The sequence below is a fragment of the Pelodiscus sinensis genome, chromosome 2 (genome assembly GCF_052426305.1).
Source record: "Pelodiscus sinensis isolate ZL-2025 chromosome 2, ASM5242630v1, whole genome shotgun sequence".
Classification (NCBI taxonomy): domain Eukaryota; kingdom Metazoa; phylum Chordata; order Testudines; family Trionychidae; genus Pelodiscus; species Pelodiscus sinensis.
Genome location: NC_143053.1, coordinates 24,422,959 through 24,450,639, shown reverse-complemented (window position 1 = coordinate 24,450,639; position 27,681 = coordinate 24,422,959). Strand labels below are relative to the sequence as shown.

At 39.9% G+C, this 27,681-nt stretch overlaps 1 protein-coding gene across 1 annotated transcript; it reads right to left on the bottom strand.

The window, feature by feature from the left end:
- Positions 1-724: 724 nt before the first annotated feature.
- TNFRSF11B (TNF receptor superfamily member 11b) lies at positions 725-27,681 on the bottom strand. The gene is made up of 5 exons (XM_006130778.5): positions 27,377-27,681; positions 14,187-14,556; positions 5,755-5,949; positions 3,483-3,707; positions 725-2,691 (listed from the first exon to the last, which is right to left on the bottom strand). The coding sequence occupies exons 1-5, from the start codon at positions 27,404-27,406 to the stop codon at positions 2,318-2,320; spliced, it is 1,194 nt and encodes a 397-aa protein (XP_006130840.1). The 5' UTR covers positions 27,407-27,681; the 3' UTR covers positions 725-2,317.

Here is a 27,681-nt window from a genome sequence, read left to right as displayed (position 1 = left end):
GATGCAGAAGCCCAAAGGTACACATTTTGAATATGAATATCATTACAATAAAATACTTGTTTAAGAAGCAACTGAGCTTTCTCTTTGTCTATTAGTTCTTTTAGATTAACTTTGAAGATGTTTTTAATTGTATGGCCACTTGGCAAGTAACTGAAGTAGCAATTGATGAACGGTTTCATGGATTTAATGAGTCTGGATCATTACTGTTACTTTAAGACAAATGTTTACAAAGAATGATTTTTTAAAAATAATACTATATATGAGATGACTAATATGCTGATTTTAATGTCTTTAACATCTCAACAAGCTTTTACACTTAGAAAAGTGTAGAATGATATGGGCTCTTTTTTCTGATCTGACTCACTTTTGTGATGGTCTTTTAAGTTATTTTTTATACTTTAGTTGAAAAATCTTTTATAAAATTCATTTTAAAAATCACATACAGGATTTCAATGTGTAAGAGGAATCTTTTTTATAAAAAAATCCACACACATGCTATATTATCAAAGTAGAGCTATACGAAATTAGATTTTAATCCATCTCATTCAGAATATCAAGGACAATTTATTCCTGCATATCTGAACATCCACAACAAACATTTTTAAACATGCCTCAGTTTTCAATTTTCTAGAAGGAAATTTCTTCTGGTGCATTTTACCAAATCTATTGTATATTGCAGGAGCCTCTTTCCCATTCTTTGCTTGATATATGTAAATATCTCATTATTATACCATAGTATAATAATAATAATTCTCATTTGGGACTAAATGCTGTTGTCCTTTCCCTTCCTCTGGCTCATCACACCCTAAATGAGCAGGCCTTGTATGTGTAGTGTAGTTGTAGCTGCGTCAGTTCTAGAACTTTAGAGACCTGAAGAACTCTGTATGGCTCATTCATCAACAGAAGTTAGAGAAGTTAGTGATATTATCTCCCCCACCGCGTCTCTTAGGCTTTGTACAGATGGTTTAATGAGCAAGCAACCCTATCCAGTCCTTTGATCTGAAATAGCCCAAGTTGACTGGTTGCCAGTGTGTGTGTGTGTGTGTGTGTGTGTGGGACTAGGGGCAGTCATCTGGCCACCACTGCTGCCATAGGAGCAACCCGGAGTCACAGGCCCTTTTAAATGACCAGACCTCAGGGCAGCTGCCCCTATTACTCAACGCCACTCCCCTGTCAGCATTCCTGGCCACTGTTATAGCACAAGGGCTCTTTATAGCACTAGGGCAATCTGTGGTATGTTGAAAGGTTATGATGGCTATGCGCCAAACTGAAATCAGGCTTCAATGAACTGGTACCTACATGTGTCACCATGAACCTGATTCTCCACTGCCTCATACGTTATACAGTCATTGACCCCTGTGTAGTGAGTGCATAATGCTACCAGGTCAGAATACTCGTGTTATCTAAGCTCTTTGCATTCATGTTGTTCAGGTGTTAGTGACTACACAAGATATAGGTCATTGGTGAAACACACCCTATGACTTCAAACCAGTGAGCAAAATCTACAGGAAAACATCTATGTCAGGTTCGTCCATTTCAGATGAGAAATACCAAATAAACAGACAAAAGGTAAGCTGAATATATTAATTGTTTTTATAGAATAAGATCCTAGAATCATATCTGAACATCCAGTTTTTAAATATGGTACATTCATTTTCTCACAGAATATTTAAATATTCAGGTCATTTAGAGTATATTTCTCATACTATTTGAGTTAAAATCTTTGGATAAATTAAACAGCTTCTGCCAAAAGATACAACTTATACATGTAAAACTAAGTAACAATTGAAAAAAATAGCCACAAAGTAAAGAAGGTAGGATCTATTAAGAAATACTACCATAATTTCGGCTTAAAAATATACTTGATCATATTAATCTCTTTTGAAAATATAGTTTGTATTTCTTATCTCTTTCTAAATTTAAGTCTCATATAATTTCCACTTAAGTTAATAAATATGTACAACAAAAACCTTTATCTCAGTGAATATAAATAGTAAATACTGTATTAGGCTACGTTCAACATTCCTTTGCTCACCCAATGACTTCAGAGATACTTTTGAATTTCTGATGCCAAAGGATACAGATCAGGATCTAAATGTCATCAAATGATTAGCTTTTACAGAAGTCACTTTATAATTCAAACAAACAAACTCTAAGAACACTGCTGAGAGCTTAGAGTCATTCCAGTCATACTTTTATATAAATAGTCAGGTACAATATTAAGGGGACAATGTTTTAGATTAATTACTGCTAACAGTAATTAGGGGGAAATAGTGGAAAATGAATGGAAAAATATATTGAATTAGATGTATCTTTTTTATACTGATTGTACTTGGTTCCCTAATATTTCAAAGAAGAGTTTTTGGTATAATTGGTACATTGTAAAACTGTGAAGAAACTTGACCATCTTCTTCAGACTTTGGAGAGTTTTTTTAGGAAAGTGGTATGTTTTCAGCTGCTTCAGCCCATGCGTTAGGGCCTTCATTGTGTCTTGATCTGCGTTTTTTATTCGCCACAGATTGAGAAGCTTTAGAATTTGTTCTGTAGGTTTGCATAGTTTCACAGTGCGCTGAACATCTTCTTTTCCTACTTTCTTTCCTGGTAAACTCATCATCAGAATGTTGAGGTTTTCAAAGCTTAGATTAGCTCGGCCAATATGTTTTAAGACACTAATTTCACACAGATTAATATCTACACAAAACAAAAAGCAAGGAGGAACATTAATATGATTTATTACTATTTTATAATGGCTTAAAACAAACTCCAAAATCAGAAAAGGACATGTACCCAGCACTGTTCCCTCTAATTTTTTCTATCCATGTGTGAAATGAATTTTGTTAAATGCACCGAGGCATGTGCAGATGCGCATTCCCAGTAGAAACACAGGCTGCTGGCTTTGAACATTGGGTGCTTTGCTATCAGCTAGACAGCATCTGAATCTCTTCTGGGTGGCTGAGTTGGGACCCTCAGTTTGAGAAATATTGGTGTTCCCTATGAAATCTGTATAGTATAAGGTAAAAGTACCCAAAGATTTCACAGCGGAGACCAGATTTCATTGTCCATGTCACGTTTTTCACAGCTGAGAATTTCGTAGGCCCCTATTTATATCATATACCTTGAGTCTGAATTTCCCTTGATCTGTATGTACACACCCAGCTTCCACTGACTTCTATAGTTCTTTCTCTATTGTAAAATAGGGCAGAATGGACCCTAAGTATCACAATATTTTCTCCTCTTATTGTCCCAAAAGGGCCTTGATTTACACTTCATGTAAATTACTCAAAGGGGGTCATAAACTGTGAGTCTGGGCAGAATTTGAACATAAAGGTTTACATTCTGCATACAGTCACACTCACACAGTTCTTGTTGACATCAATGTGAGTAGTGTGCCCACAAACCAGGGCAGAATTTGGCCTCAGGAAGTTACAAAAGTGATATTTTAAAAGTTACTTTTATTGTGCTTGCTATTCTGTCTGAATTACCTTGAACGATTTTCTTGAATATATCCTGTTCTTTGTTTTGCTGCTTCCATAATTTCAACAGTTGGAACATCTGTTCTTGAGGACTATGTTTTTGTATAATCCTTTCTATATGTTCTGCATTAATCTTTGTCCCAGGCAAACCATCTGTTAGTACGTTCAGCCAGTTAGGGGTGATTTTTTCAGGAACTGCAAACCTGAAAAGTGCTTCTTCACACAGAGTTACATCTAAAAACAAATAAAAGAAAAAAAGATAAATTAAATCATGGAGTTTAAGGATAGAAGGGTCCAGCATATTATCTCTTCTCTCTTCCTGCACATCAGAGGGCACTAATCCCCACTCAGGGTATGTCTACACTACCCTCCTAGTTCGAACTAGGAGGGTAATGTAGGCATACCGCACTTGCAAATGAAGCCCGGGATTTGAATTTCCCGGGCTTCATTTGCATAAGCGGGGAGCCGCCATTTTTAAATCCCCGCTGGCTCGAACCCCGTGTAGCGCGGCTACACGGGGCTCGAACTAGGTAGTTCGGACTAGGTTCCTATTCCGAACTACCAGTACACCTCGTTCCACGAGGAGTAACGGTAGTTCGGAATAGGAACCTAGTCCGAACTACCTAGTTCGAGCCCCGTGTAGCCGCGCTACACGGGGTTCGAACCAGCGGGGATTTAAAAATGGCGGCTCCCCGCTTATGCAAATGAAGCCCGGGAAATTCAAATCCCGGGCTTCATTTGCAAGTGCGGTATGCCTACATTACCCCGCTAGTTTGAACTAGCGGGGTAGTGTAGACATACCCTTAGTTACTTCTGCACTGAGCCCAGTGACTTAGAGAGATTAGAATTACAGCTTTCAAGAGACTAAGCTATTGTATGCCACAAGCACAGAACAGAAGAGACCAGGGAGCACCAATACCCAAGGCTCCTGCAGTGATAGGGAATTGCTTTGATGAGGTAAATGAGGATGATCGTAACAGGTATCTAAATTCTTCTAAAATTGTTTGGACCTTACAAAACATAGAGGGCCCAGGATTATAAGAAAAAACTATTTTAAAAGTATGTCTAAAAGAAGATTTACCTGACGTTGCTCAGGTCCTTAACTCAAATAAGTTTTGTTTTTCTTCATTTAAATCATTATTCTGGGGTGGAACTGAGGGTGAAGGGTTCAGTATGCAGTCTGCCCCAGGAGAGAGGACAACCTCAGCCCTCTCTCAATGCAGAAGCTTGGGTCAAGATGAGAAGTGCCTGTCCACAGCCAAGGGAGGAGTACATGACAAATTCTCTGAAATATATAGTCGGTTGCTGGCCCTTTCTCCATCCTTGCCCCCTGCTAACCCAATGGGTTTATAGAGTCAGGATCCCCATCTCTGGCCCTTTGCACCTCTTAGGGTCATTCTACAGTATAACTCCCTCCTACCAGACCACTCCCTTTCCATTTTATGAGAAACAATCAAATTCCAGGCACATCCCATTGTCTTGGAACAACCAAACCCTGACCTTGCTTTAAATTATAAAAGGAAGCTGCATACCAAATTTGATAGTCCTATTTCTTACTGTTTAGGAGAAGTTCTTGAACTAATGGACTCACAGATAGATGCACATTTCTAAAATATAGAGCAAGATAAGGGACTGGTCTTTATTTCATAGCACTGTTTGCTTCTTACTCCTATATCATCCTGTCAACAGTAACTGGAGTTTGCCCATCACCGTAGTATGTGAACACCTAAGGGTATGTCTATACTAGCCACCCTAGTTTGAACTAGGGTGGCTAATGTAGTCATTCGAACTTGCAAATGAAGCCCGCGATTAAAATATCCTGGGCTTTATTTGCATGTTCCCAGGCACCGCCATTTTTAAATGCCTGGTAGTTCGGACTCCCTGCCCGCAGCTACACGCAGCATGGGCTAGATAGTTCGAACTAAAGCCCCTAATTCGGACTACCGTTACTCCTCCTGCAATGAAGAGTAACAGTAGTCTGAATTAGGGGCTTTAGTTCAAACTACCTAGCCCGTGCCGCGTGTAGCCGCGGGCAGGGAGTCCGAATTACTGGGCATTTAAAAATGGCGGTGCCCAGGAACATGCAAATAAAGCCCAGGATATTTTAATCCCGGGCTTCATTTGCAAGTTCGAATGACTACATTAGCCACCCTAGTTCGAACTAGGGTGGCTAGTGTAGACATACCCTAACAGTTTTAATAATTTTTACCATAGCGATTGATAATCCCATTTTAAGAATGCTTGTAGGTACTCTTATACTACACTCTGAAATTATACATACCTATTCCGCATTTTTGAGCTGACATGTCTGTGTTTTCATGGCACATATTGTTACGTAGCGCATTGCCTTTCAGTACTATTGTATGACCCAGTGCACTGCAGTTTGTGTGTTTTTGGCAGGTTGCTTTGGATGAAGTTTCATCTGAGAAAAATCCTTCTGGACATCTCTTGCAAATGGTGTCACTCTCAGGGGTGCCTTTAGAAAAAACAAAACCCACCACATTTTACAAAACATTCATATTGTGAGTTTTTGTGCACCGTTGAAGAAAATAGCAAAAACTAAATGATAACTTTAGATTTTCATGTTTTTTCATTCACTTGGAAGATAGTTGTATAGTTTTGAAACTTTTTCCTCTCAAATTTAGATGCTGATGCTAAGAAGTATTTTAAATAATCGTTTTAAACACGCTGTCTTCTCATTCCTGCATACATTGGTAAATTAAAATCAGTTAACTTGACTCTATTCAAATGTTTACAAAAGGTGTCTGACCTTCAGCTTTCCTTTATATAGATTTTTTTTGGAGACTCAATTAACTGGCACACAACATGGGTTAACATTCTGCTCTGTTACATCTGAACAAAAAAACACTAAAATAAATTACTCAGCTTGTAACTGAGTAGAATTTTCAGCCCATATTTTTAAATCTTTTGCATCAGGTTCTTCTTTCTCTGTGTATTCTGTAATATAATTTAAATACAGTAGTCTTTAAACTGGCCTTTAAATTAAAACCATTCATCCATTACCATTTTCCTCCCCTTCTTTATATATGTACATTTATGGAAGTTTCTCCAATATGTATTTTTAATCTATCAAGTATGAAATTCCAAAGTTATATAAATTATACCATTCCATAAACTAAATGAGTTTTCAAAGCCTTTAAAAGTAAGTTGTTGTTCAGTAACATAGTAAATTCAAAATTATATATTGACTCCTCTTTCTTGGATTGATTATATTATGCTATATGTGCCTAAAATCTAATAAATATGCATGATCAGGGAAATATATAGAAGTGTTTGACTAACTGCTTTTATAAAGAAAATATTTATTGCATCACAGTTAAAGAACAGAATATGGAACATTATCGTACCACACTGACTGAGATGGAGAAAATCAATGCATGAAACTTAAGCCAAGCAGCTACTGAAAATAATTTATTAAATGAAAATCCTGACCCAAATCAAAGCTCAAACCATATAACCCCATTTCAGCAAAGCATATAAACATGCTCTTATCTTTAAGTACATGCTTAAGTCTTCTTGAAACCAATGGGACTTAAGTATGTGCTCAAAGTCAAACACATGAATAAATATTTAATTAAATAAGGATGCATTTAAAGACATGGTCCCTTCTGTCCTTAAAGCCTCTGAGTCTATGATTCAGTTCTTTGCTGGAATTGGGGTATATATAGACACACATATTGAAATTCCTCCATCTAGTTAGTGTATTTTAAAGAGTACTTGCTGTTAAAAGCTTAGTGCACACAGGTTTGTATTAAAATAAGCACATTGCTACAACTGTACCTTTCTAAGACTCCCTTAGAAACAAAAGGATATGAACCTCTGAGTTTCCAAGTAGCTGAGGGTATATTTATATATATGCAAACACCCAACTTCTGTTTTCTCTAGATAATGAGTAAACATATGTATAGGAAAGCAAGATTTCTCCTTGTTCATATCTGAACTTCTCAAGTGACTCTGTACAATTAATTAAAAAGAAAATACTTTTTCTATAGCAGTCCCTCAAAAGGATAGTGACAGAACAATGCACCACAGAAGGCTACATGCAGGTTTGGCTTTTTAATCTGCTAATATTATGCAATGACTGCTGCTGTAAACAATATGAAAAGTCCAATTGTCAGAGATCTGCACATTTTAGATGTTCAGGCACCAATTACCATTGCTAAGAGATTTGCTGGTCAACTCCCCCTACCATAGATATGCTGGGGGGGGGGGGGGCGAGTGTGCAGGTTGTTCCCTCCAAAAGAGATCAGCATCTCCATATTTTGGGAAATGGAGCCATATTGTCCTCATTCTCAGAAATACCTGCAGAGGTGGGGGGAAGCGGACACAGTACATGGAAACTCTAGTAGATTGCTGAGTTTCTTCTGCAGCTTCTTCTCAATGGGAAAAGAGTAGAGTAGATGATCTGGAAACTCAGCAGAGTCACAGAATGGCACCTTTCCACTGCTTTCCAGCCTTCCTCACTGAGAATTTGTGCTGCCATTGACAGTCCCCCAGTGTCCACAATCTCCCACCCTTGTGAGCGGAACAGTAAGTGCAGAGTGAGAGCTAAAGTGGCTTTGATCTGAATTAACTCCCAAGTGGATTTATCCTAAGAAATCTGTCACATTATTGGGCACCATAGTGCAGAAATTGGCTAAGGTTTGGTTGGGATATGGCAGAATTAGATCCAAAGACTGTTCCTGAAAAATGGTGAAACTTTGTGTGATCAGGTGATCTCATGTAATTTCTGTCATTTGGGTGTGAAATCTCTTAAGAATAGATGTTATTGTGGGATTTCAGTTGCATTCAGACCCAAACCAAAACACATGCTCCATGTATTTTTGATCTGATTTAGAATCAAGTTACCATGGCTGATTTATGTTGACAGGTAAAATTCCTATTCTTCTTTGCAATTATAAGGTACTTTGATTTGAGGTTCTAATTTTGGCCCTGCTCTAGTTCCTTGTCAGTCCTTCAAAGGAACTCACTTTCTAGTTAAAATGAGTTTCAAAAGTTAGAAGCATATGTTATTAAAACTACAAAATACCAAATTACAAGAACTAAACAGGACAGAGAGCACCAGTGTGAGAAACAATTTGATCAGTTTACAAAATATATTAAAATAAGAAATTTCCAGTTGCCAGAATCAATTTTGTAGGACAAAGAGGCTATGTACTATAATACAAATATAGGAACCATTCCAGAGAAGGGTGAGGCCCTTTGGTATCCAAAAGAAACAAATCATGTGCAATGAGCTCTCTTGGATGACTGCTAATTTAACAGTGTCTAAAAATCTGACAGTAGGATCACTTCCCAGAATAAATATACTTTGATGGTGTAGCCTACCTAATATTTGGCCCACATGGTGCTTTTATTCCCTTGCCAATGAAAGATTTATAGTGGCCACCAATGTATGCCTCATAGCCTGAGTGCCAAGACTAAAATGAAGGAAGAAAAATATACTTAATTTTACAGTGCTCTACTTCCATGGATCCGAAAGCACTTTATAAAGCTGGTTAATTGTCTTTTATCAGTAGTGACAGATATGGAAAAAGAGGAGCAAAGAGGTTAAGTGATTTGACCAAAGTTACACTGAGGCAGTGGCAACTGGGAACAGAAGTCAGATTCCAATTCTCTAAGCTGTGTCCCTGGCCTGGACCACATTGTTCCACATGTGATTGATAGACTAAGGCCATACTCCGCTCTCATTTACATCAGTGCAAAGATATTGTATTCAGGGATGTCACACAGAGGTAACTGGAAACAAAAATCAGTTCCCTGTCTTTACATTTTCTAGCAATTGTCTTGTCTTAAAAACTGAGGATTATAAAAGTAATTGTCTTGCTAGGGTCTGTATCTCTGGCAAGACATTTTCTTATTTCTTGTTTGAGGCCTTCTTGCTGTTTTGTAGATGCACTCTGCTATCATTTAGGAACCCATCTCTGATATGTGATAAGATCATTTGCTTTCTTCTAGAAGCCTAACACTTTTGGCTTAGTCTTGAATTGATGACTTCAGGGTTGTTAGCCATTATTTTATTATCCTTTGATGGATACAATAAGCAGGCTTCCCACATAACCCTGGGTCCTTTTGTGGGTCTTCCAAATGGCATTTTGTTTCAGGCCTCTTGAGCCTTGCTTTTAGCCTAGGTGTAAAAACTATGACATCAAACTTCTTAACTAGCAATGCTTTTGCAATCTGAGTACCAACAAATAGAGTAGCTATAAAGTTTCAGCTGGAGCTCCTATGGTGTTTAATCGCTTTCCTCTTTCTGTCTGTGCATAACTAGGAAAGCAGTTCGCAAGTTTAGAGATTACAGTTGAAAAAAACTTCTGAGGCATTCTTTTATTGTCCTGTGTCTCCTCCTCTTCGTTCTCTTCTCTAGGCAGTTACCAATCTCAAGTTTGTATCTGCATATTTCTGTAACATTTTCCATCCAAGGACCACAAAGTCCTTGACAAACATTAGCTTTATAAGTCAAAGAACATATTGTATAAGAAGTGACTATTATTAACCCTGTTTTCAAACTAGGGAAATGAAGCAGAGAGGCTGGATGATTTGCCCAAAGATCATACAGGAAACCTGTAGCAGAGTTGGATTATGACCAATATCTTCTGCCCCCCAGTCCTGTGCCTTAATCTTTATTATTCATCCATATTATTTTATCAAATACTGTCAAAATATTGAATTATTTTAATAGTATCTGGTTTCAGCACAAAAATTCCATATGTATACATTTTATATCCACTGGGTGAAAATAAATCCTTGGATTACATTGTAGTTCAGAAACTTTTGACTCAACTCCTCTGGGATATATGTTTATTTAGGAGTATTGAAGGTGCTCCTAACAGCAACAATGATGTTCTGTTTATTAAAGTGTCATAGACATATAAGTATTCTATTGAAATGCTTCAATATTGATAGTTTTATGTTGAAGCAATTGTTAATAGCTATGTGGTAATGATTTCCAACAAATATTGTTTATTGGATTACCAGCTGTGTTCTGTGAAGGAAGAATGGGATTATTTATTTCAGGATTTTATCACAGAGACTGCTGAAGAACAACTGGGACCAAAAAGAATGAAAAAACAATGCTGGATTACACATGATGCCATCAAATTATAGGAGAAAAAGAAGTGCATTGCAGAATGAACACACTGAAAAGTAAGAGGTGAGTCAGTGAAAAGAGAAGAAAATGGGCAATAGAAAAAAAGAAACATCTGGAATGAGTAGTCAAGAGGACCTGTCAAAGTGATTTTAATCAATGCTGGACAGGGCATTGAGGAAGCCTCTAAAAGACATGACCAGAAATGTGTACACTTTGGCTCTTTTGACACTTTGGACATCCATTCTCACAGCTTCCTTAAGTTAAGAAGAAATGGAGAATTCTGCCATGACCATGATGCATAACTTAAGCATTGGTGTGAACATTATTGTGAATTAATGAACAGATCTAAACTAACCTACAACTTAATCAAAAGGTGTAACTTACAGTTTCCTGAAAAACATGAGCCCTGTAGAAAACAGGCTGTTGACACCGACCATAAGCATCACATCCTCCAAACTGTCAGAAAATGATAAAGCATCTGATCTTGACAAAACTTCATCAGAGCTGTTAATGAGCAGCAGCCAGCATTTAGCTGATTGGCTTCAGAGTTATCTTAAGTGTGAGAGACTGGTCACATTCCAAAAGATTGGAAAAGTGGCTGCCTCACTCAACTAGTATGGTTTCTGTACAGGTCAATCTACAGTCCATGCTATGTACCTTTTGTGCAATGTAATTGAAAATGACTAGTTCGACCAAAGGAAGTTAACATCTGATTTCTAGACTTTGTAGCTGCCGTTGATCCAGTGCATCGATCAGCACTGTGAATACTGCTATACCAGAAGGGAGTGCCTGAGGAGTTAGTGAGCCTAGTAGCGGTATTGCATCACTGTACATTTAGCTGTATGAGCATCAATGGTTATATTTCAGACTGGTTTTCAGAAGAATCAGGTATTCTCCAGGGGTGCAGTCTCTCATCTGTTTTATTTAGTGTTCTAATAGACAATATGATGACAAAGATTGCTTGAAGCCAAAATAGAAGGTGTGAAACTTAAAAGATTCATCTTTAGAGGGTCTTGAGTCCGCAGATGATATTGCCTTAGTTAGCAGGGGCGGATATAGGGCAGGGCGTGTGGGGCGGCCGCCCCGGTCCCCGTGCTTCAAGAAGCCCCGTGCATATGCCGTGTCAAAGGGGGGGGAGGGGCCTGCGAAATTGTGCTGCCCCGGGCCCCACAACATTGTCATCTGCCCCTGTTAGAGTGATTACTGACCAACTACAGCTACTGCTGGAAGAACTTCGACGAACTGCAGAATCTATGGGATTTAAGATGAATGGTGACAAACCAAAGCTATACATTCCTCCTATAAAATAGAAACAAATGAGCTGCTGATGCTGTATGTACATAGCAATAGACTGAATGAGTGAAAAGTCTTGTCCGTTTAGGTAGTTGGTTAATACAGGAGGTTCAAAAGATAAAGAAGTTACACATTGGATCATTCTTTCATCAATGGCATTGGAGCATCATTAAAGGCCTCTGTTTGGGCAGTAGGATGCCCGTGTTCAGTGCAGTAGTGATGAGAATTGTTGTATGGAGCAGAAACCTAGCAGTTAAAACAACTAAGGGGAGGAAACTAAATAGTTTTCAGTATAAAAAATTATGGCATATTCTTAACAGCTGTTGGTTCAATTGTGTCACAAACAAGAAGATTCTTAGATAATCCTGGCAAGTTGCAGTCTTGCACCAGTTGAGAAGAGGAGAACAGCAATGATAGGATTATGTCCAAGGAACAGAAGAAACACTTTTACAAGAAGCGTTGTAGATCTGAGGTCAATTAAAGCATAGCATAAGGCTGACCACATATGAAGTTGGAAGATGCAACTTTGAAGGATTTAGGCAGTCTAAATCCTCCAATAGTGACTCACAGGAAGCAGACTTGCAAGGTACATTGAAGAAAGAAATCCATTCTATGGGAAAAAATGGTTACTTCATAGCCATGTGAATCTGCTACTGCTACTATCAGAAACAGTTCTTTGTTTTAATAAAGGACAAATTATTTGACTCATGGATTCCTGTGGTGTCTAACATGCTAGCCATTAGCCACATGTGGCTATTTGGCCGGTTGAGTGTGGCTAGTTGGCTTGAACAATGTGGCTAGTTGGCTAGTTGAGTGTGGCTAGTTCACTATAGCAGTCGCCACTATAGTGAAGAATGCTTCAGAACTGGTTGGACACCACAGGATTAGACAGCTGTTTAAGCTGGTATGCATAGTATAGCCATATTAGTCAGATCAGATGTGGACAGCACCAGAATGCTTCCACAATAACTTTTTAGCTCCCCTGTTCTGTTGCATAAAAAGTGCAAATATGCATATATTGCTGGTAACATATAAAACCCTTTACATCCTCCACAAGCACACAGCATACTTGCACACCTTTGTTCAGGTGGAACACTCAATTGATACAGACTTCAAAATAATTATTCAGACTGGAAAGCTTGATTTTTATACCAAATCCATATTGACCTCAATATTCACACTTGGGATCCACCACTCACCACGTTCAAATATACTCACTGGTGGCCTACCTCTACTCCCACTGACGTCAATAATATAACTGTCACCAGCTTCAGAAGAAGGAGAGAGAGGCCAGCACTAACTACTTTTGAAATTCCTATTCATAATCATTTGTTTCAAAGGCGTTTCAAAGTTAACAGTGATACTAACTATGGCCCCAAACCTGCATGGATCCTTATGTCCAGAATTGCATAGATTTTACCTGAAAGGATCTCTATTCCCAAATTTCAGTGGGATTCCACACAGGCACAGAGGTCTGTGAAGGTAAATCCTGTTGCACAATCGGAGCCTATAACACAGTTTAAATGCTACATGGATCTATGCAGTAGCATGAAGGACATGGTTAAGCAGAATGCCAGCTTCCATTTCTTTTAGGCACATTAAATATTGGCACTAGACTGGGCCACTTCATTTGCAGAATGACAAAATATTTTGTTTCAAAACCAGAAATTAGTCTGAATAATTCATTTGGTCTAAAATGAAGAATATGCTCTGCTGAAAGCACATTGCTGCAGCCTTTATCCTTCCCAGACATGTACTGTAGCATGTTACCAGCTTGTTTGACAAAGAAGTAATTGGCTGGTCTTCGGATGATAATGGTTTCCCTTGCACTTCCCATTTAGGACACTGATAATTAATTATTACTACATTTTGCTCTGACACTAGTGCTATATTAATATTGTTATAATTATGCTCTTGGTGCTTATCGTTTAATGCTTCTGGTATTTGTCAAAGACACACAGTGGCTTGAAACAGCAAATTTCAAAATGACAGAACAGAAATACTGTATCCCAGATAATGTTCCTCTAAAAGAAGCTATCAATCATGTTTCTCATTAGAGTGCAATTTACTACTTTTGGTACTGCCATTAATTTACACATTCAGTAGGAACAGAATATTCCCCTGAGAAATGTTCCTTTGGCTACTGTCCAAAGCAACGTCACAATGGTAACAGGTTCCATTAGCTTTGCCATTTAGTAGCCTGTAATTTCATCTGGACAAGCTTGTTTCCTAATCTTTAAGTGCCACAAGCCTTTAATGCTTTGTACAGCTCTAATTAATTCTGTTGCATATTGAAAGCAGATACATACCTGGCTGTACAACACCAAATCCAGGAGGACATTCTGTGTGCCTTAAACAAAATTCTAGATCAAGGTATCTCCCTTCGATACATTCACAGATGCGGTTCTGTGTACTGTTGCATTCTAGCTTTACATATTGCAGCTCTTTGCACACTGTGTTGCAGTACTGGCATTCATCGTTGCTGTTCCAGTCCTCTGCATAGTATTGATCTGGACATGGTGCACATTCAGTTTTTCTTGCAGCTGTACAGTGCTGTTTTACATAGGTTCCTGGAGGGCACAGGTCACACATCAGTTGACGAGATGTTACTGGATCATAATGGAGGTACTTTGGAGGAGAGGTTTCTTGAATTGTCCACTTCACAGAGATATCCAAGAACTACCAAAAGAGAAATAAAATATTGTTCTCTTTTGTCCTATGAGATACATAGATCTGTAGGTTTCTTTGTCTGTGCTATCTAATTATGTCTGTCTCTTCACATTAATTTAAAAAGATGTACTGCAGCAATATATACAAATATTCATGAACTTTCCCACTCTTCAGTAGCTACGTTATTATAGAAAATTTAAAATCTGAAAAAAAATCAGGCATTCTATATTACAACTATTAAAATAGTGTGGAACCACAAAGTCCATATTTACCCGAACCAGTTAAATAGCATGATTTTACATCAGACCTCTCTATTTTCCTGGGTCTATTCATTAGCTAACAAAGGGACTTACCCTGCAAATCACTTAAACCATGATTTGCAGGATACGGCTGTAAGACCAGAGATGCTGTGGGAACAGAAGTGTGGGTTCAGATTGTCCTCTCACTTAGCACTAACACCTATCGGCCAAGGACAAGGAGCTGTACTTGTTTGAACCAACTGTGGATCTGAACCCCTGATTTCAGGGAAATTGCTCCTGATTTTCATCAATGTAAGTCAGAGGAGAAACAAGCTATCCGTATTGTGAAGCATCATGCACACTTAAGATACATCTACACTGCAGAGCTATTTTGCATCTATTGAAGCAGCCCATTATTTCTAAATATATTTCGGAACAGCAGGCGGCTTATTCTGACATCCTAGTAAGTTAAGGGGAACTTCGGAATAGCGCGTTATTTCGTAATTTGGCGCTGTATGGACAGCACCAAATTACGAAATAAGCTATTTTGAAATACAATCAAAATAAGCAACGTAATTTGCATAGCACAAATTGCATAGCTTATTTTGAGCTAATGGTGCTGTGTAGATGCGCCCTTATAGAGCAACAGAAATGATAAATATATTATTGTACTCTTGAGCAATTTTAATTCATGTTGTGGTAGAAAACCAACCCTAGTAGATTGCACTATCATCACGAAGTAGATCAAAATTCAAAGGATGTTCCTTTCCTAGATTTATTTTAACAAATAAATTGTGTTTATCAAATAAATAGCAGCATGCTTTTTTTAAAGCACCTTTCATTTACTCTATCACTGACATTCAGCCACTCCTCGGATAAAATGTAACAGCTGTTTAATATCCAACAGGAACACTAAACAGTTTAAGACAGATGTGTAGAATACTGCATCTAACTGAAATTGCATGGAGGCCTGAGGAGTGTAGAATTTTATCTCCCAAACTGGAATGCCCAGAATACTAGGGCTAATGCTTTTTGTCACAGGACATCGCCGAGGTAGCACTGTCCTGTGCAGCAGGACAGTGCTGATGGCCCTCACCACCTGCAGAAGGAGACAAACAAACAAAACAGAGAATCACAGGGGTGCCAGAGCCCTTTGGAGGTCTCCGACTTCCATCCCCCCCCCCCATCCCCTCTCTAACCACACCAGGAGCCATCCTGTATGTAGCCAACCCCTCCCCCCCGGCAGGGGAATGGGGTTCCCCCCTTCTCTAGGGTTCCCCTTTCCTGCACTTCACACACACCCCAGGAGTGCAGCCTAAGAGCGCTATACCTGCATGATGGGGGCCCCGACAGTCAACTTCTGCATGCCAAACTGAATCCCGATGGATCAATAACTGTCTGGTGTGGCAAGCTTCCAGATAGCTATGGCGACTTGCTTCTCCAGTGGGATGGTGGGTCTCATCTGGGCATCCCGTTGTGTGAGGGCAGTGGCAAATCGGGTGCACAGCTCCTGAAAGGTCTTCTTCCTCATGTGGAAATTCTGGAGCCACTGATGGTTGTCCCACCACTCCATCATAAGCCGGTCCCACCAGTTGGAACTGGTGTCCAGCTGCCAGAAGCAGTAGTGCACAGTGGCGTGCAGCTGGAAGAGCTGTGCTCTCAGACAGAGGCTGAGGGTCTCCTCAAGGAGATGGAGGTTGCATTCCTGCAGGACCAGGAGGGTAGCCTGCAGAAACTGATGCATAAACCAGAGGCACCTCCAGCTCCATAGATGGGAGTGCTGTGGCGTCCAACATGGTGACCAAAGCACACAGTGAATATGCTTTGCTTTCTCTCAGAGAGGTAGGCAAACAGGAGAAGAACCTGAGAAACAACTGTAGAGGGGAGTCCCTTTAAGCATGTGTCTCAGCCTCAGGCAGCAGCTCCAGGAAGTCACTGCTGACCTGATGCCCTGCCTGAAATGGTTCCGGGTGGTCTTAAATGTGAGTTAGCATCCAATCAGTGTGGATGCTCTGTTCTGAAATAGCTAATCGCTATTTCAATGCGCTTTTTGTATGTAAATTCTGGAATAGCTTATTTCAAAATTAGCATGCAGTGAAGACATACCCTCATCTCAGGAATCCTGACCTCTGCATGCTCAGTGTCTATCCTTTTATATAGTGGTACCACTGGCCTGATGGGTCCTTGTGTTAGATATAATCCTGTTTTACCACTCCCTCTATATTTCCCCCTGTCTTATTTCTCCATTCATCCCTCAGTAATGAAATATTTCCCTTTTCTAATTCACTGTACTATTCCACTATGTAGTGTGTGTGTGTATTTACTCTGGGGAATTTGGAACAGGTGTCCCTTGCGTGGAAGCATAGGTGCCGATGATGGGGTTGCAGCAGCACCCCCTGGCTTTAGATAGTTTTCATCAGACACAGGGTTTACACTTTGCTTCAATGATTCTCAGCACCACCAGTATACACATTGTTCCAGCACCCATGGGTGGCAGGACATTTCCCTGCTGAATTCCTGCACTTCCCTTTTCTTATCAGACGCCATCATGCTCACAAAGATGCTAAAGTTACACAAGTCTTCCAGAAAGGCATCAAGTTGTTATCAGAAGCTATATCTGAAGATAAGAAGGCACATCTACTCCTTCCCTGCATACCTTGTTCCAATAGTTAATCACGCTCATGGATACAAATGGGTGTTTATTTCTAATTCAGATGTGTCTTGATGGTTCATAGCTCTGTTTTTCTTAAATGTCTTGATCAGATTCACTGAAGCTATTTAAAAAAGGGTGCAGAACATTTTTTAAAAATGAATGGTGTTTCATTGATGAGTCACATATCCACCCTTGGTAAACCTGTATTACTCTAGTTAGGGGGAAAAAAAGGCCTGATAATCTCATACATCATTCTGTAAACAGTCCAAGATTCCTTTTAGGGTTCTTTTTTCCCTTCGTCAGACAGATCATTTAGCAAGAATGAAACCACCCTCCTGAATATCCTAAACACTTGCATGGACAAACACAGCACATTAGAGCAGCATTTCTGAAACTTCTGTGTGGAATGGGGAAAAGTGAAAATGACAATTGTAAGACAAATGTTGCAATTTAAATGTTTATGGAGCGCTGTGAGCTTCCGATAGTACTCAGCACACATGAGAAGCCAGCGTTAGGTGAACAACACACGCTCACACATACACCTCTTACTTCAGTTGTAGAATTCTAGCTCTTACCATTCATTCTCTCATTGTACACACAGAAGCACATTTTCCACAGGGTGGTTCAGCACCCAAGAATTTCCTTTGTCCCATGTATAAGTAAGAAGAACAGAATTTGATCCATTGTCCCTAGTTGCTGATTTCCACAGAATCCCATATAGGGGAGGCAAGTATGAGATTGTATGATAGGGGATGGGGCAGTTTTTCAAAGGAGCTCAGCTCCCATACTCAGGGTCAGATGGCAAGGGAAATAGTGAGGATGAGAGGTACTCGCTATCTTGCAGGATCTCATGCAACTCATTAAAAACTATAAGCAAATTGTTTGAGACAGGTTCAGAGTGGAATTTATATAAATGTAGCTTTTGGGATGACAAAGGTCCATTCTGGTGGGGGTAAAAAACCCAAATAGACCTGAGCATTGGTGAATCTACTCATTTAAATCTCTACCTCAGTAAGCAAATGCCCATGTAATACTGTGATGGACCAGCACCCATAAGAATATAAATGTGGCTATAAAAGGAAAAGCAGGCCATTCAATAGGCCAATATGTTTGCTTCCTTATTTGTTTTTAAAAGCAAAGAATTTCACAGGTACTAGGCAAAATTCTTCAATTCCTTGATATGCATCTTGTGCAGACATATAAATGCAATATGACAAATATGCAAAATGACAGCCACCATGGTCTGGGGGCAAGATGGGGGGAAAAGGGTGGCTCTATGCCCTGGAATGGGCAGAATCTTAGGTAGAAGGAGTGGGGCTGGGACAGTCAGCACCCCCCGCCCTCCATCCTCAAAGATGTGTGGAGTGCATGCCACGCCACTCTGGCAGCAATTCAAAGAGGCCGGGAACTCTGTCGATGGATCTGCAGGCATACATACAAAGTACCAGGCTATTCTGTTTCATTGGAAGTCTTTAGGTTACATTACAGGCATAAAATGAACTAGTATCTCACTGTTCTAGAAGATACTACTCCGAGTTTTGAACACAATGCCGTGTTATTCATCCATACATTCCCACTCACTAACCTTTACCACACATCTGTAGGCCTAGCAAAATGACCCCTTCAGACTGAAGCAGACAAGTCTGTTATTCAGAGGAATGTCTTCAACTTAAGATAGAACACACTTAAGAGGCAGCTTAAGATACAACACTTATGGCTTCTGATCAGAAGAGTAAAGGCCTCATGTTAAGGACCTGAATCCACAATTAGGTGTCTACCTGATTTTCAGCAGTGCTATGGAAATAGGTGCAGAGGCACTATACAGCATTATTATTTCAATTTATATTACCAGAGTGCTCAGGAGCCCTACTCATGAACCAGGGCCCCCTTCTACCAGGTGCACTTCAAACACAAAACAAAAAGACAATCTCTTCTCCAAAGAACTTCCATTTTCTGTGTCTGCTTGATTTGGGGTCATTCCTATTGTAGTTGTGCATGGTGTTTTTATACAGTGTTTTTATACAGCCCATGACTTCCCACTCCCCAACCCACACTGGGATTAAGCTTGTTCCTCAGCAAGGCAAAACTCCTATTACTGTAAAATGCTTGTGGCTAGAAACAGCTGAAAGAAAATATTAAGCACCCCATTTCCACTCATAAGAAACAGGCATTTTAGACTAAATGAAAGCACTGTCTGAGTCGCTGGGCTGGTGGCCTAAACAGAAAAAACAGTATACTGAATTAACTATATTGATGAGCCAGAACCTCATAAGTTGGGGTAAATGGAGCATAGTTCCACTGATGTCAGTGGAATCTATTGACACTAGCTGAAGATGCTACCCGTTATCTTACCTCGAGATATAAGTTTGATATGTTTGTTATCTGAAAAATGCAAAAAGTTGACTGACTGAAAAGCTCTTGTTTGGATGTCTGCTGGTTAATGGAAAAATAGTGTCTTGAATGCATTCACAGAACTAGAGAAAAAGATGGGAAACTCAACTACATTACATATGCCCAATCATTTTTGTAAAAACAGAAACACCATCTCCTATCATGAGCAAAGATTATAGTGCATTTTAGATTTTAGATGGCATCAATACAGAAATCGAAAGGCTTTTATAGGAAAATTTCTAGTTGGATGAAACAGCTTTAGTTTTTTGTTTGTTTGTTTTTTAAAGCTAGACTTTGGACTTTTTTTCATTTCATGGCACTCTAAATACTAAGGGTAAAATACTGCAAGTCTATTGGGTTCAGTACAAATTCACTGAGAGAAGAATTTGGCGCTAGGTCACAATGTCTCATGCCTATTTAACCACCAAATCCAAAACAGGCATGTTTTACACTAAAGGAAAAAACTGTGCATTTATGTGAGTCAGAAATAATAGTTAAGAAAACTATAATAAATGGGTATCCAGTTGATCTCTTACTCACAGATTCAAACACTTTATGGCCAGAAGGAATCATCATGATCACCTAGTCTGACCTCCTACACATTGCAGGTCACAGTACCTCCCGGATCCATTCCTGTAATAGACCCTTCAGCCACTGCCCAAGGATTCTCCCATAACTAGTCAGGTCACAAATCATGGATTCAACAGTTAGCTTCGAACTTTGTACATTAAAATTACTCTCACTTTCATTAACAATTGCTATTCAATGCTAGGACCAGACGCAGACTCTGAAAAACCAGTGATAAAGAAAAAACATAACAGAGAAAAACCACTAAGACACTGTGCTTAGTGTTTGCAAGTATTTTATTGCGTTCTTGAGAATCCTTTCAAAATCTCCCTCATTTCTATGCCCAGATTTAAAGCCCGTGTCATAGTCACTGCCATGCTGTGCTGGACAGGATTCTCTTCATTAGTGGTCAGTGCTTCCCATCTACCATCCAGAAGACTGGAGGAAAGTGTCACATATCCCTTCCAGGAACCCACAACCATGGGTTGAATGGCCCAGACCCTCATCCAACTCCCACTGAAGTCAACAGAAAAACTCCCACAGACTGGGAAACTCGTTCCAGGAATGGAACCAATATTTACTACACAGAAAATCAGGGCACTACTTAAAAACAAGACATAACTTAGGACTGATACTGTAGGGTGCTGCCTGAACTCCTTGGCTACGTCTACACTGGCAGCTTCTTGCGCAAGAACTGTTTTGCGGAAGAGTTCTTGTGCAAAAAGTCTTCCACAAGAGCGTGTCTGCACTGGCATGTACTTTTGCGCAAGAGATGTGTTTTTGCTCAAGAGCGTCTATAGCTGTGTGGACGCTCTCTTGCACAAGAAAGCTCTGACAGCCATTTTAGCCACAGAGGTTTCTTGCACAAGAAATTCATGTTGCCTTTCTCCACTGGCCTCTTGCACAAGAGCTCTTACGCAAGAGGACTTATTCCTCATGGGGAGAGGAATAACTCTTCCGGAAGAAGCCCAGTTTTCGGACGCTAGACTGTACATTTACTTGCGTAAGAACGTGCGTGCAGTGTAGACACCTGGCAAGTGTAGACATAGCCCTCCAGTACCCCTGAAGTCAATGATATTGAATATCTGGTGGACTTAGCCCTTACAACATTACTTCAAACTCAGCAGTGAACAAATATAGAGCAACAGGTGTTTTGCTACAGAATAAGGTCAACAGAAGTTCCCTCTCATGTTCCGGAACTTCAGTGTCAATTAAAAAACAATTCAATTCTGAAATGATCTCGTAAAAAAATTCACATACACCAAAAAAATCTCATGCCATATGCATAAGAAAAAGAACAATACTAATTACCCTTATTGATGACATTCAAATTTATTTCTGATGTCATATCATAGGTCCAGTCCCAAGAAGATAAGTTACTATTGGACCTGAAAAGCCCAGTATTGCTGAGGTGCTAAACTATGCACAGAGTTTAGATCTTTTCCAAGAAGATTTGGGATCAATAAAAACTTTCATATAATCTTTGGATTGGTAATGAAAAATAATGAAGCAAGACATGATTTTTAGCAATAGCTGATAAACCAAGTTTCCCCTCCCGCCCCCGTCTTTGTCTTAGCTGATTTTTTAAACAACATTTCAAATAGTTTTGTATGTATGGTTTGTTATTTAACATATTTAATGTCTATTAACATAGCATTCAAACTTAGTTACACAAAACTAAAAAGCAATCCTTTGGCAGTGCCACTCAGCACATGGGCCTAGAGCAACATTGTTTTTTTACAGACACTTTACATCAGTCTGCACAAAGAAGTCAGAGAATCTGCCAAATGCAACATCACACAGGGGTTTTTTTTCTTTGAGCTTTTTAGAAGAGGCATTAATAAAAGAATTAAAGTGCATGGGCATGAAATGTAGTACACACCCTTTCCTTTTACTTCAAATATAAGACAAATAGCTGCTTGCTTTTCTCTGTTAAAAGTGAAATATGGCAAAAGTGCAGCATATACAGCAAAATCCTTCAAGCATCGTTCCCTTACATCACTTTGTTGGGAGGGTAAGGAAAGTAGTTTTTCAGAGTATGAAAATATTATTATAAGGCTTGGCTTTGTGGTTTTGGGTAGCAGACCATAGAAGAATGTTTAATTCACTGAAAGAGATAAATCTGTTTCTGAGTTGAATTCCAAGTCCATCCTTAAGCATATTTTCCTACTTGATAAATTATGATCCAGTTTCACTTTGTCAAAAATATTGCCAGTGTTTGTAATGGATACAAAATAGAATTTGTGCAGTTTAGTTTTTCAACACAGTATTTGGCTGAAGTGAATACCAAAGGGCTAAATCACACCATCAGTTCCCAAACAGAATTCTTGATTGAAATCAACGGGAGGGTCTTGCTTAAAATTTAGTGACACAATATGGCCTGTAGTAACAAAACACATGTAATGACATTAAAGAACCTTAATGCTACTAATAGTTTAATGAGACAAAACTGCACCTAGTGAACTGATGTACTGGATCAGATGAATGGCCATCTAATCCTGGCATTCTGTCTTTGGCAGAACGACATTTTTTTCTGATGTGAGTAAGGATGTTAAATATCGGTTAATTTACTAGTCAAGTAGTCAATGAAATTCAATTATGGATTTCCTCATTAAGGATTTGGGACCTATGGAGTTACTGGGATGTTTGTCTGATTGTAATGGGAGCAGAAGCAGGCCCAGAAAGCTCTCAACAGCCTAAACTCCATATTGAATACATATTCAGTACAGTATTATCCACATCTAGAAAAATGCAGAAGATACCCTAAAAATGCAGTTGTAACAACAGGTGTAGAACATGTATATGCACATATATCAATCATCAGGGTCTCCCAGTTCATCACAGGGTCAGACCCTAACTGCATTAACTGAAATCTCTTCCTTATTGAGTTGCTTATATACATCGCTTATATTTTTTCCCTACTGTGAGACGAAATAGACTGGTGGTTAAAGCTCAAGGCTGGGAACCTGGAAATATGAATGCAGGTGCTAGATATAGAATCACAGAATCCTAGGGCTGGAAGAGACCTCAGGAGGTCATCGAGTCCAGCCTCCTGCCCAAAGCAGGGCCAATCCCAACTAAATCATCCCAGTCACGGCTTTGTCAAGCTGGGACTTAAAAACCTCCAAGGATGGAGATTCCACCACTTCCCTAGGTAACCCATTCCAGTACTTCACCACCCTCCTGGTGAAATCATTTTCCCTAATATCCAATCTAGATCTCCCCCACTGTAACTTGAGGCCGTTGCTCCTCGTTCTGCCATCCATCAATACTGAGAACAACCTCTCTCCATCCTCTTTGGAACCTCCCTTCAGGAAGTTGAAGGCTGCTATCAAATCCTCCCTCATTCTTCTCTTCTGTAGACTAAATAAGCCCAAATCCCTCAGCCTCTCCTCATAGGTCATGTGCTCCAGCCCTCCAATCATTTTGGTTGCCCTCCACTGGACCCTCTCCAATGTGTCCACATCCTTTCTTTAGTGGGGGGCCCAGAACTGGATACAATGCTTCAGATGTGGCCTCACTGGTGCCGAATAAAGGGGAATAATAACTTCTCTAGATCAGCTGGAAGTGCTTCTTCCAATGCACCCTAATATGCCATTAGCCTTCTTGGCTACAAGGGCACACTGTTGACTCATATCCAGTGTAATCCACTGTAATCCCCAGGTCCTTTTCTGCAGAAATGCTTCTTACCCAGATATAGGCATCAGTAAGATGTGGATTGTAACTAGGGATGTGAATGTTTAACTGTGCAAATGGTTAATTGATAAGCCTGAATTTATCAGTTAATGTTCATTGCTACATGCAGGCCCCCTCCTTGCTTCTGGGGAGCTGGCTGCTACCCCACGGTGCTGCCTCTGTATCAGAAGAAGCAGTGCATGGGCTGCAGCTGACTCCTGTGCTGCAGGTGTGGGTAAGCGCGTAACTGCTGTGTTTTTCAGCAGTTACACATTTACACAATTCCCCACTTTTTAACATCTTTCTGATGTGTAACATTCCTGCTCTGGCCCTGCACAATTCCTGAAAGCAGGTGGCATGTACAGCAATGGCTCCATGGTGCCATGTGCTGCCCCTCATCTACAGGCACTGAGCCCACAGCTACTACTGGCCAAGGCTCCCTGATATTGATCAATGGGAGCTACAGAAGTGGTGTCTGCAGGCCAGGACAGCATGTGGAGACCCCCTGTTCTGTCTTTCTCAGGGGCTGCAGGGACATGCCAGCTACTTCCAGGAGCAGCAGTTACCACAGGGCTAATAACTCCAACCACAACAGGTTAGGCATTTTAGAACTCACTAGTCAAAGAATTACATTTAAGTGTAAGAGAGAAATGAATATTGTGAAACACACAGACCAGTCAAAACTAAAAAATAACACACTTTGCAAGCAGTAAAAGTAGTAACAACAACCCATCTATGGCTATGTCTAGACTGCAAGCCTCTTTCGAAAGAGGCTCTTTCGAAAGATACTTTCGAAAGAGCCTCTTTCGAAAGAGAGCATCTAGACTGCACGTTGAACTTTCGAAAAAGCGGCTTGCTTTTTCGAAAGAAAGCATCCAGTGAGTCTGGATGCTCTCTTTCGAAGAAGCCCTATTTACATTGAAGAACGCCTTCTTTCGAAAGAGGAACTTTCGAAAGAAGGCGTTCTTCCTCGTGAAATGAGGTTTACCGCCATCGAAAGAAAAGCCGTGTTCTTTCGATTTAATTTCGAAAGAACGCGGCTTGAGTCTGGACGCAGGGGAAGTTTTTTCGGAAAAAGGCTACTTTTCCCGAAAAAAACCCTGAGTCTGGACACAGCCTATGTGTTGGGTCTGGAGATGAGAGTAAAGGACAGTGTGTGTTTGTGAGAATGATGGAGACACACACAGGGTGTGAGAGTGACAGAGATTTGCATTGCCAAGCTCCCTCCATCCCTTTCCCTCTGTGTGGAGACAGGGTACAATAGTGGAGGGGAGAGGGACACCCTGACATCAGCTCCCCCCTCTTCTCCCTCCCACACCTTGCACAGCAGGCTTCCAGGGGGGCAGGGCCAAGGCAGAAGGCAGGAGCAACATGATGATGGGTGAAGGGGCAACTGACGTGCCAGCGCTTGATAGCTTCCTGACCAAACCAGTCAGGATCACCTGTCAGAGGCTCCAAGATCTACCAGTAGATCCCAATCTACTGGTTGGTGACCCACTGACCACAGCCATGGTGGGTGATGAAATTGCTTACGGAGACACACTTTTGAGTTTTCACAGCGCTTTCCTTTGGGTCTGGTCAGGAAGATGGTCAGTTAGTAGCAATCCTATTCAATATAGAGGCTGAATCATAACCGAAGGGAAATATAAATGAGAAAGCATCAAAATTGCTACCTTAGATTAAAATAATGGATCCTGTTGAAAAATTACAGCAACTTCTTCCAAATATTCTCCCGGTAACTTCAATGTTCTATTTTAACAAGTTAAAAAAAAACAACCCTCCCCCAAACAAAACTCTCAAACCCTAGAATCTTGCCTACACATGATAGATCAGAGAAGCAAGCCAAGAAAAGGGCGTCATATTTGGGCTAAGATCAAATTTAAGAGATGGGACAGGATACAAACTTTTCAGCTCATTGGCATTTTTTCATATTCCTGGGTGCCTGAAAATATGTTTGTTGTGATATTAGTGTTGCTCTAAAATGAGAATAAAATTTAATTTCATAGTAAATTGATACTTTAGTGTACTAGCTTTTTTTACTACAGTCAACTAGGAATGTATTCAATTAAACTATTGAAATAATATTACATTATGATGAATATGTAGGAAAGTAAGTTGTTAAGAAGTTATTGCTGATTTTTCACACTTCCTGTGCTGTTATATAAAAATAGCATTATACCATGAGGTAAATTAAAAAAATGTAGTCTCACATTTCAGTTTGCTGACCATGAACATAATAATTTTTGCTTCTCCTCCAGCCCCTATTAATTAGTTGGGTTTATTAAAAAAAAACCCTCTTTCAGGAAAGTCTACCCAAATAATATACAAGTATTACTCATCAGTGACTGGAAGTCATATAATTTGTTTTACATACATACACATGTCAGTGAACTTTTAGAATAAGTGTAACTAAGTTCTAGCTGTATCAGAGATTAACTGGATATTAATGGGACTATTCTTGCTAAGACATTCTAGAAAAGTTACTGTATATGAATGTATAATAGTCCATTTTTATAATAGCCAAATTCCATGTATTTACTACATAGTAGAAGTCTGTACACATTTTTAAAATTGAGTTAATGCTATTTTAACTTCCAAATAGCTAAACAGATTAAACAGCATTTTATAAGGTTTGTTCCAATGCTGAGACCACCACAGGAATAGAGCAATTAAAAAAATCCACAGCCCATTAAAAGCAGGGGCTTTCATGAGACCTGCCGCCGCAGCCTTTCCTACAGACATAAAGGACACTGCTACTAATTCATCTGTTTGTATATAAAACAAAACTGAGCAGTGTAGAAAGGCAAGAGAAACATCACGTGTTTGTGCTTTAAAATATATTCTGCGGTCACACGGTTTCCCCTTCCCATCCCCAAAGTCAGAATGTTTTCCCAAGACCTGGAGATGCTGATCAACCCTCCTGCAATAATAACCCACATTCGACTAGGAAAATTAGGCAAATGTGGAGCCTTAATACGCTGTAAAGAAAGCTAAAGATCCATTTCCAGCTAATGTATTTTATGCTAACACAGGAGAGAAGTTAGCCTGCTCAGAGAGGGGAGAGTAAAGAACGGGAATGCAAAGCAAGTGATGCCAATACCTTAGGGGATAAAAGGACCCGCTTTTCTCCTGAAGCTGGAAGCTCCATCCCGTTTGAATCTTACACAAACGCTCACTGGGGTGCAACTGAGCAAGCTTGTTTACCAGGAGAATAAAGAACTAACAAAACAGCCCGGGAACAGCTTGACCTCTCAGCCGGCACTGCAGCCCCAGCCATCCAATCTACCTCTGCGAAGGGACTTACCACAAGCGTGCAGCACAGGAACTTGTTCATTGTGGTCGGCGTGAGAAACCCCAGGGATCTGGGATGCTAGAAAGGGAGTGAGCGAAAGCTCCGGTGTCCTAGCAGCCTGCTGACATCCCCCCAACATGAAAGGCACGTTATATATATAGCCCCTGCCCTGCTGCAACAGGAAGCATTAGCTCAGCATTGACCACTCATTCCCTGTCAGTGACCAAACTTTTCTCTCTCTCTCTTTCTTTTTTAAGAAACTTGATGACTTAATGGAACCCTGGTTCCAGCGCTCACCGCAGGCTGGGAAAGGCAGG